The 11,707-nt window shown below is 43.5% G+C and overlaps 1 protein-coding gene across 4 annotated transcripts in view; it reads right to left on the bottom strand.

Annotated features, from left to right (window-relative positions):
• Positions 1 to 284: 284 nt before the first annotated feature.
• The window catches only part of LOC108934075 (kelch-like protein 13), a 48,458-nt gene continuing 37,035 nt past the window's right edge, over positions 285 to 11,707 (bottom strand). For 3 of the 4 annotated variants that reach the window (XM_018751578.2, XM_018751580.2, XM_018751576.2), the window contains 4 exons: positions 11,373 to 11,569; positions 10,044 to 10,839; positions 6,196 to 6,309; positions 285 to 1,407 (listed from right to left, as the gene is read on the bottom strand). In XM_018751578.2, the coding sequence (XP_018607094.1) occupies positions 920 to 1,407; positions 6,196 to 6,309; positions 10,044 to 10,839; positions 11,373 to 11,569 (1,595 nt within the window). In that variant the 3' untranslated portion in view covers positions 285 to 919. Of the gene's footprint in view, positions 1,408 to 6,195; positions 6,310 to 10,043; positions 10,840 to 11,372; positions 11,588 to 11,707 lie in introns of all 4 variants that reach the window. The other variant, XM_029251591.1, reaches the window with a different exon arrangement.

Here is an 11,707-nt window from a genome sequence, read left to right as displayed (position 1 = left end):
CCAGACCTGCCTTGTATGCCTAGGAAGTCCACAGCAGTAAGGTGTGCAGGCATCTCGCTGCTTTTCACTTGTTACAAACCGAGCTTTGAAATTTTCATTAACCCAGAATTATGCATTATGTACACCATTTGGCTGCTTGTGAACTCTCAGCAAGACAAGGGAAGAAGTCCAAAGATTCAAGTGATTCAAGTGGAAGGCTCAAGCAAACTGTAATCAATCACTGTGACCCATTTATAACTACTGAGCACACCTGGGAAACAGTTTAACCAGCATTCAAGATAGTGAACATAAAAAAATCAAAGTTTGGTTTATTAAACTTAGAAAACACCATTTTATCAGTGGTTATCACAAACACAAGAAAGAAATGGCGGGGGCAAAGGGGGTGCTGGCCTACCCCTGAGATTAGAAATACTGTGGACCCATCAGGTCCTGTCCTGATGTTTAGAGCAAAGAAAGCACTGTCATCGAGAACGTGCATGTCACCGAGATCCCAACCAACAAACAAAAGCTCAACAGTAACTGGGCATAATAAAACTTGAAAGACATCAGGTACAAAAGTTTACCTGCCAAGTTATTAATCTAAGGCATTGAAGCCAAAAGGGGGGAAAAAATGCTAAATATGCAACATTAAAACATAAACACGTTCTAAAACTGTGTCTATTTTAATTCCCTGTTCATTGGAACGTTTCTGCCACAGAGAATTTTGCAAGATTAAATTAGTTGTTATTCTCTACCAAATCAAAACAGGAGGCCAACCTAGTAGCCGTGTACAAATGGAGTCTACGGAGTGAAGAGTGGACCCTCTGAGGATGGAGTGGCTGCATTGTGGGGGGGGGGGGGGGGGGGTTGTAGTCTGTAGAGGAAGTGCAAAGAGTATCTGAAGAGGAGGTGGGAGGGGGGTGAAGCCCCCCCTCCTTCCTCAAGGTGCCGAGAGCGGCGACTCTCTAGAGGGTGAGCTCGCCTGGTCCTCAGGGGGAAAGACAGTGAGGGTGCAGGCACGGATCCCGCCCAGTGATTCAGGCAGGTCAAACACCTTGTGCCACTCGTCCCGCTCCGGGTCGTACTTCTGCACAATCTCCACCATGCAGCGGTTATTCCACGAGTATCCGCCCACCACATAGATCTTGTTCTCGAATACAGCCACCCCCACGTCGCTCTGGCCCCGGAGCATGGCCGCGATGGGTGTCCAAAGGTCCAGCGCAGGTGAGTAGTACTCACAGCTCAGCACGTCGTCGTAGTCGCTGGTGCCACGGAAGTGGTTGCCTCCGATGACGTAGAGTCTGTCGGCCACGGTGCACATGCAGTGCAGCCCCCGCACTGTGGTCATGGGGGCCTTGTGGGTCCATCGGTCAGCCTCGGGGTCGAAGCACATCAGTTCCTTCTGGAAAGTGTCATGGGTGATTCCCCCTGGAGAAGAAGCAGGGCACAAACACAATCTTGAAATCCCACTCCAATAAAGCCCAGCAGCAGCAATGTAGAACCAGGCCCAGGAAGCATCGTCTGCATGTATCCAGATAAATGTCAATGCTGAGCAGCCAGAACACGCAGACTCTGCACAGACTTGCTCCCGAAACATATATTTTTCTTTATTCAAGTTCAATGTATTGCCTTAGCAGTAAGAGGCATTGTATTTTCAGTTTTAAACTTGTGCCTGCACTCTTCACCCACGTTCACTATCGATGCATAGACTTCAAACATGACCTTGACCAAGACAGGTTTTCCATCTGTCGCACACAGTAAATCTCAAACTAGTCTACAGCAAAAATTGAATTTTTATGAATCAGACTCTGTGGACAACGTCTTAAGTTGTATTATTTTTGCCTCTGCGATTTTGAAACCCTCCCTCCCACTGCTGCTAGAGATAAGCGGCTGTTCCTCAAAATGAGAAAAGACAGGACACTCGGGGGCCACAGGAGGGAGGGAAAAGCAGGGCATGTCTACAGGGAAGGCCAAAAATAAAGAGGAATTTAAAAAAAAATAAATAAATGTGAGCGTGCCTCCTGCTCCTGCTGCGGGGCAGCCACGGGACAGTTACAAGGGGCTCGAGAGGCACATGTGAAACGATCCCCAGCGCTGCCAGCCACACCCCACCCAGCCAGCACCGCCACTCCCTTTCAATCGGTAGCCTGCTACGGCTGCAGGGCTTCGTCATGTTCTGCCGAGGCACCCTGCGCCCGGCCTGCTGCAGAGTGGGTACAACTATCACTTCCAATAAATGTGGATGTTGTTACACGGAGGAACAGAAGTACTGATTTAAAGATATATCACTTTGCCAAAAACACACTGCGTGCAAGTTGCAGCCTTACTGACAATTTGGTTTTGGTTCAACATTTCATTTACAATTAGCGTATGTGCTTGAACAAGCTTGTGCTTAGGGGTGCTAACAAGTATCATTAAATTTTTCACAGTGCTAATCTTTTAATCACTAATGTGTTAATGGGGCATGTTTTAATCCTTCACAGTGGATGAAATCTCCTAAAAGATATGAAAGCATATAGAGTACATCTCACAGCTCAGGAATCTTCCCTGTGTATTTAAGGCTCATTTAAAAACACAGTGTGAGCCGCAGAAACTGATGGGTGATTACAGCACAGCAGCCGTTCAGGGAGGGGTAAATACGTGGACTTCAGGCTCCTCGTTCACGTTTTCTTCGGACGCCAATGAGCCAGGTGATAATTATTCAGCGTGAAGCTGTCGTTACCTTTGTCATCTTTAGTTTCTCCAATACATCAATAGGAGTGGTGGCTGAAATGCCATACTGTAGCTCAAAAAGCAAGTTACCCTCAAGATTAAAAAAGAATCCAGGCACCCATACATTCACTTCCATAACTACTGAAGGGGAGAAAGATGGTGTCCTGAAGTCTAACTGGGAAGGGTGTAAGGTTTCGTACAAGATTAACATTACATCAGTCCATCGCAGGGCATTCACACGCTAAAGGTAATGCAGGGTCAATGGTACATCTGAACAGTATGTCTTTGGAGCACCCAGCAGAACATGGAAAGTATCCAGAGAGAGCTGAGCTCAGGTTTGAAATACAAATTTTGGAGCTCTGATGTGACAACTGCACATGCGGCACGTAAGGGCCACCCTCCAGTAAATCATGTGTAGGAAGGGACACAAACGAAGACAAAAACAAAAACAACGTCATTTGGAAAGAACACGCCAGCTTCCTCCCATCCCCGACTCTTAATAAGCATCTAGGCTGGTTGTGTAGCAGCACATTAATGAGAGGAGAGCAGAGTGATTCTTCTTATCTTCTCCTCCAGTGATGATGCCCGTGGCAGAGTGGCTGCGGAAAACGTCCGTCCTGATAGTCCTTGAGGAAGCTGCTGGAACCATGCCACGCCTGTGGTCGCTTTGAGGGTGGAATGTCTCCAATCAGCTCTTGAGCCCATGGATGTGTGGTTCCACCTTGACAAATATCGTTCTGGGGAAAATCCAATGACTCCCCCTGCTGTGCGTTCAGAATCCCCCCGCCGAACTGTACCAGTGTGACTTCAACTTCAAACAAGCTGGAGCACAATTCAGGAGCACACAGGAAACACTTTGAACATGGAATTATGGATATAAGCACAAGGTTTTGACCACTGCCTTTTCTTTTGGTTTTATGTTAATTCTATGGGCAATTAATTGCAAAACACTTGGCTAATAATAATAATGACATTTTTCAATAATCGAGGACCAACGGGGTGACAACCCAGGTGCGAAATGAGCTCATCTTGTGTAGGTTTATCATGTCAAAGAATAGATTTAAGCCGTAAATTCCAAAAACGAAGCAGAGGTTCAGAATCCAAATAGAAAAATGCTTCACAGTTAATCAATGACAATCAACAGCAATGACAATGAAATGTGAAAAAATGTCAGCTTTCAAGGCTGACACATGTACTTCACAGTTACAGAGTGAGCAGAATGGCTAATCTAAAAATACATTTATACATCCATGCACTGATAATAGGAAGATTAATGAAAGCTTTATTTAAAATTTTAAAAAAATATATACTGTATGCAAACATGCTAAACATCGTTTGTCTTTAATAAAAAGTGGAAATATTTCACTTATTTGGAAATTCATATAAATATTTCACAAAATAATTCATACCGAAAAATAATGAAACGATTAATAATAGTTAAAATGTCTACCTTCCTACCATCCGAAACTGTGACCAAAAACATTGAAAATGGCAGCTGAACCTGCTCAGCTCCAGCGTAACGTGAAATGAGCAGCAACATTGGGAAGATCACCTGAGATTTCTGGATCTGACAGCATCTCTATTGTAATACTGTACCAAGAACCATCCTTTTGGAGCTTTGCAGTCTTTCACAGCGGTGGGGGAGGATAATAGATTAAAGATCAAACGCAATGCATAAATGAACACAGAGTAGGCATCAGCAGCAGATCACGCAATATTTTTTGGGTCACTGCCATTTAGCATACAAGCTGTACGACTGCGCCGCTGGGCTGGGAGGATGCATGCGAGGGTGCGTGAAAAACAGTCGCCCAGGGTGACGGAAACCGTTGGCGCTAGCCTCATTGGGCGGGCAGGGAAGTGTGAAGAGCAACTGTGCCCTCCCTACGTGTCGATGGAAGGTGGAACACGGAACACCACCCACAGGCTCCTCTCACATGCGGTGGAGGGATTGCTCCCAGTTAGTCACTGGCTGCAAACTGGAACACATCTGAGGATCTGTTTGTGTCTCACGGTTTATCAAGCGTCCTCCTTTCTTCTGTACAACATACCGTAATGTGATTTGAGCCAGTTTACGTGTTTGTTTCAATTCCGGGTGACTGGACTAAATTTAATATAGTCAATATTCATTTTCATGTTTGAAAAGAGTATTAAGTCCGTTTACTATACCCTTTAAAAATTAAAATTCCAAAGAAAAACCTAAGAACAACATATTTTATACTGAAACAGTCTTATGCTATATACCTTGAGGTAACCTTCCAAATTATTTAGCTCTTAAGATTAATGGTGTGATGCTTTCTTTACTGACAGCAGTGCTTATGTTTTATTGTATTTTTTCCGAGGACACCATCTGTTCTGCTGTCAATTATTGCAGACCCATCATATTCACGTTGCACTCTGTCTTCCACCTAATCCAATTTATGAAACTGTTTCACTAGTCATGCTAAATATATTTATACCTGTAAAATAAGTATCATCAGTTTGTGTATATTTGTGTGCATCACAATTTTTTTGAGTGTCATTTACAATGGTTTGAGTCCTACCTATCAGGTAGATTTTACCAGGTGGTCTGGCAAGGCTCGTCTCTCCACTGGTGTTCCACAGGGCTCAGTGCCGGGAACCCTACCCTTTACCATCTACACCTCTTCCCTCATCTCTGTCACTGTCTCTCACAGATACTCCTAACCCTGCTATGTCAACGATACCTAGCTTCTTTTTTGCCCCTGCAGATACAGAGAAATCCTCACACATCATTGCCACTTTATCACCCCCTGTAGGCTGCTTCGAAGAAACCACAGTTCTGAAATGCGAAAAAGATAGTAAGGCAGGTGACAGCGCTCATAAAAACTAAAAATGAGAGTGTTTGTATGGTAAGCCTCAACATCTGTGACAGAATTTGGTACCTCATGTCCTTTGTTTCTTAGAAAATGGATACTGTAGGCTTCAGCACAGTAACATTGAGGCTACGCTCATAACCATGATGGTGCAAAGATGTAGTACTATGAGACCATGTTCAAATAACACGTGTGATACGTGGATTTCTGCACCCAGTCTTCATGGAACAGCTCAGTAATCTCACGATGAAAGAGGGCACATTGCTGATGCCACCGATCTTTGTAAAATCACTGTGGCTGCTTGATTTTCAGAAAATTGTCAGAAAAAACAGAAAGACAAAATAATTGAAAGGCTGTTCTTGTAGGAATATAAATTCAAATTAATACCATCATTCTTCCGTTTGTCATTATCTCACTTCTCAGGTGGGGTAAACCAAACCAACATTTTCTGTTTAGTTTTTGAATATACACTGGTCAGCAGACTTTCTGAAGCACTTTGATTTTAAGAAGGATCAGTTCAATCTCCAATTAACTACATGTCAATTAGGCACTGTGCATGCTTTTCAAAGCACAAAAAAAATTCCCTTTAAGCCCAAATGGTTAAAGGTAATTTGCCAAATTAAAGAAGTACTAATATTTGCAAACAAAAACAAATTATTGATAATCTACATACCTGAAATGTACATGAAGCCCCCGTGGACTGTTCCAGCATGACCGTAATGAGGCTCGTTCATTTTGGCGACGTACGTCCACTCGTTTGTTCTGGGATTGTAACACTCCACTGTAGCTGTTTTGGGAAGTGGGGGGTGGGAAAAGAGAAGAAAAAAAACAGCTTTAGCAGAAAGTAGGCCAAGTGGAAAAATAAGTAAAAACAGTACCACAAATTAGGCCTCCCTGGGTCTCAAATGAAATCAAACATGGTAAAGCTGAAGAAACCTCCCCATGTCTACTTAAAGTCCAGTGTCATCAAGAAGGGGGCAGGTGGCCCTCCTACATTTAGTGAATCAATTTAGGATCAATTGTATTCCATTTCAGAATCAATTACTGCACATTCAATTCCTAAATCCAGCAAAAAAAAAAACCTTTTTTAACTTTCAATATCTTCATCAGTTGGTACATGAACTACACCTGTAAGGAGTGAAGGTGTTGTGGTTAGTTGATAGATTACATTCAGTTGATTTTATACTGTGTTTTCCAAAAAAATAATAAATTGTTCGTAGTGTTTATCTGCAACAATTACTTTTTTTTTTTTTTTTTATTTAATTTCTGCTGTTATTAGTATCATCAACAGAAACAACACTGCAGCTCTATAATTTGGTTAATCTGTCAAAATGACATGTATACACTGGCTCCTCAACTTATGAACACAACTGGGACAGGAAGACTTTCAGTAACTCAATTTATAACCTGAAAGTCATTTTACCCAAGTCACAATCAGTAAAAGCTGCATAATACAAAAGTACCTCGTTTTTTTAAACTAACACTTGCTTCCATCTGTCATCAATGGCCGACTGTTGACTGATTTATCCCACAAACTTGCTGCATTCATCATCTTATTATTGATCACCAACACTCACAAACACCAGACACTGTGATCGCTACGGAGAAGAATTGAACAAAAGCAGTCCCACACTCCAATTCTGTACGGGTGTGATTTCCTGCAGGTAGCATCTGGGTGCAGAAACGCGGATTGTTTTCACTCAGCAACATGTTTTTTAAAAATAGGACTGTGAAGAAAACATAGTTAGAAATAAGTAATTGAGCTGGAAAATCCTTCCATCTTTGAAAATTCATAACTCAAAGGTTCTTAATGCGAGGAGCCAGTTCACTAAAATATTTGCACTCAGAGAGTTGGACTTTGAAGTGAGTGAATTGAAAAGAAAGCCAAGAACAAAACACAGTCCAGTCAGACTGGGCCTGCGACTGATGCTGACCTAAGACATTAACTCTGCCATAATCCAAGGCACACTACTACACTCTTTTTAACGCATTAATGGTTAACATATCATGCAAACAGGGCACCGTGGTGCCACAGAGGGTAATGCTGGTGGGCTGTAGGTTTGGATATGAGTCTGAATCCAGCTAAGCCTGTGTGGCATATGCATGTACCCCCCGTCTTTGTGTGGGTTTCCTCTGGTTGCTCAGGTTTCCTCTCACAGTACAAAAACATATGTTTCAAGTGAACTGGTGACTTTAAAGCTGACCTTAGTCTGTGAGAATGTTACAGTGCTCTGATGTATAGATGGGTGCATGACTGCAGAGTTTAATGTACTGTGTGTACCATTTTAAGTCTGCACAAAATGTGTCAACTTAACATGAGTTAAATATACATGAAAATCTAACAGTTTTCTTTAAAGATGCAATACTTCACATATATGAATATTCAGTTTTACAAAACCAATGGTGTCAATGCAAAATGCTGCACAATGACATTTATTTTACTTGACACTGTGTCAAGTTTCCACAAGTGGCATTACTTCTATGTAATGATTTAAACCTGAATAGAAATGTCTTGCAGGTATAGTCTAATATCCGATATCACTCCTACTTTCTTATCTAACGAGAAAGTTTCCCGGTTTATGAATTCCTTCCTGTAAAAGACAGTTCAGGCAAAGAAATGATGGTAACCTTCCTCACCACTAATGTGTCTAAGAAGGACGGATATTAACAAATTTGATTAAACTAAGTCTACTAAAGAAAAATAAATGTTGATAACAATGTTCTGTCATTATGGAAAAACTGCTGTGTTGATGTACACCGAAAATTTACAATGTATGTGAACAACCAAAGTATGCTTTCACACAAAGTTCCCCCAGTTAAAGCCAAACTAGTGCCAAACAAAGCAAATTTGAACATTTTCTACGCCCGTTTCAAATTAATATGTTCCAGACAAAAGATTTGACAATCCTAAAGAAACCTCTAGTCTCTGGGTCTGCCAGTAATTACGTCTGCTGGCGGGGACATACAGCTCAGACTGTAGAACAAGTCTGGACTACTATCAGCCAGCTCGGATTGGGAGTTCTGAACTGGTGAAGTTTAATTGCCCTTCTCCCGACAGGGTGTGGGGATGAAGTTTGCAAGGATATATTGGCTGACCGCTCTGTCAGTCCCTCCTCGGGATGTGTCAGGCACCAGTGAGGAGGCTTCTGGGAGAAGTACCCCTCCTCCTAGTGGTATCAACTCTCCTGTGAGATGGTGAGAGACTCAAAGCATGGAAAAGTAAATGCATCCTTATCCGAATACCAAGTGTGAATCAAAGTAGTAATCACTGAACACACCTTTTCTCAACATATGAAGTGGAGGATCAATTAAATTGTAAACTCTGATTATAGTAATGCATTGTAAAAGAAATATAAGCTAAGAAAAATGGCAAGGAAGTAAAATAAAGACAGGTGATCGAGTTCTGGAAAGCATTGTCCTTGTGTTGGACTTGTAACACACAGATATTAACATTTATTTGGAATGGTTTTGACAATCCTTCAGCCTAATGCTTTCTAGAGCAGAACAAGGCTATAGTGGCAATGTGCTGGAGGACAGTTCCATCAAGGTCTCCATTAAAGTCTTTAGTGTGACACTGGTCCCCCTTGCCTTGGTCAGTCTACCTCTTGCTGGCTTTTTGACAGAATGGTAAAGTGCATTGACACATTGACTCCTCTGGCACCTTCTCACTCGCACACCAAGAGCTGGAGGCCCACAGTTAGGAGAAAAGAAAATATATACAAACGTAAACAAGGCCTATATTCCAATGTCCATGTCTATTTTTTACTTTTGTCATGATTTAACCTTTGAGTGCAGCTTGCATAACGTAGTGCTATTTATATGTGCGCTTATAACTGGATTAGAACACACTGACATTTTTTGTGCAACTGTTTTGCGTGGGGGCTTGGCAGGATCCTGCTCTCTGGTGGGTCTGGGGTTCGAGTCCTGCATGGGGTGCCTTGTGATAGACTGGCGTCCCGTCCGTGGTGTGTCCCTTCCACCCCCAGCCCCACACCCTGTGCTGCTGGGTTAGGCTCCAGTTCGCCGCAAACCCTGCTTAGGACAAGTGGTTTCAGCCTCTGTGTGTGTGTGTGTGTGTGTGTGTGTGTGTGTGTGTCTGCCTGTCTTGCATGAATCTGCCCATGAAATCAGTTCTTTCATGACTGATATTGGATCTCAATCAAAATCCTGTTGAAATTCTTCTTCCTTTCTCAATTTTTTTGTATGCTGAAAAGCAGTAACCTTGAAAAGATTATGAATTTACAATCCCACCATGGCCCATTGATCCTGCCTTCCCAACAAGCAATTCTACCACAAGGAAGAAATCAGCACTTGATGACAACCAGTGAGCTGAATTATGGCTGTGAGTGGCCAAAACCTGCTTTGTCATAGTGTCCTGTCTTAGCAAAATTAATTATCCATAGCAGTCTCCCTCAAACATGCACCTGCGCACAGTGATGAACACCCTTTGCCAATTGACCCCAGCCTAAATTTGGACATTTTGGAAAACAAGCAGGGGTGTCAAGGGGCCTGGAAACTCACCTAGCTCGCCAGCTGCATTGCGCCCTCCCACGGCATAGAGGTGCCCCTTCAAGGCGCTCAGGTGAAAAAAGGTGCGCTTTTCGTTCAGGCACGCCACCTGCATCCAGCGGTTGTAACGGGGGTCGTAGCGGAAGACCGTGTCAACCGCTGTCTTTCCCTTGGTGTCATAGTTGCTCTGTCCGCCAACCACGTAGAGAAAGTTGCCGATGACGGCAATGCCGTGCTGGTAGCGTGGCGCATCCATGGGCGCCAGAGACTTCCACTCATGCGACTTCTCATTGAACAGCCGTAGCTCCTTGCTGACCACCAACTGCTGGCGGAGAACACCGCCCAGTGTCACCAGGTGGGTGCTGTCCGAGCGGATGGCTGTCCGCTCCGATTGCATCACGGGCTGCATGTATGGCATCATTTGGTAGTTGCTGGCTTCCAGGAGCAAGTTCACACAGGTGTTGTCCGTACGCATGAAGTCCACCGTCTGAACATGGTTGATGAGCTCCTGCGGGCTCATAAGCGGGAAGCGGATGTTGCGCATGAGCCGGGCCGCCTGCTCCATACGGCCATCCTCGTGGCGCAACCAGCGGCAGGCGGCCCTGAACAGCTCCAGTTCACTGCAGTGCTTCAGGCTGTTGCTGGAAAGTACAAAGGCTAGCCGCTCAAAGGGCAGTTTGACAAAGTCTCCTGTGGCCAGCAGCGAAGGGAAGTTCCTCAGGATGAAGTTGTTAACATACTTGTCCACCTCAGTCAGGTTGTAGGCGCTGGCAATGCGGCCCACCTCCACACAGTTGTCGAGGGAGACCTGCATGAGGACACACACCAGACACCGTGACAAACACAACACAGACAACTGTAACCCCTTACAATTTTTCTGGTTATTAACCTGTGGGAATATCATTCTGAAATCATGACTTCTGGGTGAAAAGCAACTACACATTTCTGTGTATCGAAATAAACCAAAACATGTTAAACTCAAGAGTCAGCACTGTGGTTTCAAAAGATAAACGCAAAAAATAAGTATCTGCTTAAATTTTTAGCACAGACACAAAATATCTCTAATAAATGCCAACGTACACTAAATTACTTCATGAACTCAGCGGTTCATTCAACCCAAATTATCAAAACCTCAACAGGAGCAAAAACCTGAATGCACAGTGAATTTCAAGACCAAAGCTGAGAACCACGATGATTAAAGGAATTAAACTAAATCAAGTCAGTAGGCTGAGAAACAGTGAGGTCTGATAGGACAGCTGAGGATCACAGCTGTGTGCCACCTATTAAAAACCAATGGAGATGCAGCTTGGGGACACCTGATGGAATGAGGGAGCGTCATACCCCAGATATGAGAAACACTTTGCAGAAGTCCAGCACAGGGAGGATCTGGAGGAAGCTGGCGGCCTCTAGTGTGTCCTGCAGATTCTCCATATTGAGTGAAAGCTTGGCCGTGTAGATGAAGTCAATGATCTTCTTCAGGCCCACACGGTTAACACCATGTAGCTTGATGCACATCAGGTCTTGTTCCTTCATTCCACCTGGAAAATAGGAGCGAACTGAACGGATACAACATGTCCACATCAAAGCCAAATTTACATTTATTCATTTAGCTGATGCCTTTTTCCAAAGTGACTTGCAATGTTAAGGTACCTACAATTATTCACCTATTTATACAA

The sequence above is a fragment of the Scleropages formosus genome, chromosome 4 (genome assembly GCF_900964775.1).
Source record: "Scleropages formosus chromosome 4, fSclFor1.1, whole genome shotgun sequence".
NCBI lineage: Eukaryota > Metazoa > Chordata > Actinopteri > Osteoglossiformes > Osteoglossidae > Scleropages > Scleropages formosus.
This window is presented reverse-complemented; position numbering and strand designations above follow the sequence as displayed.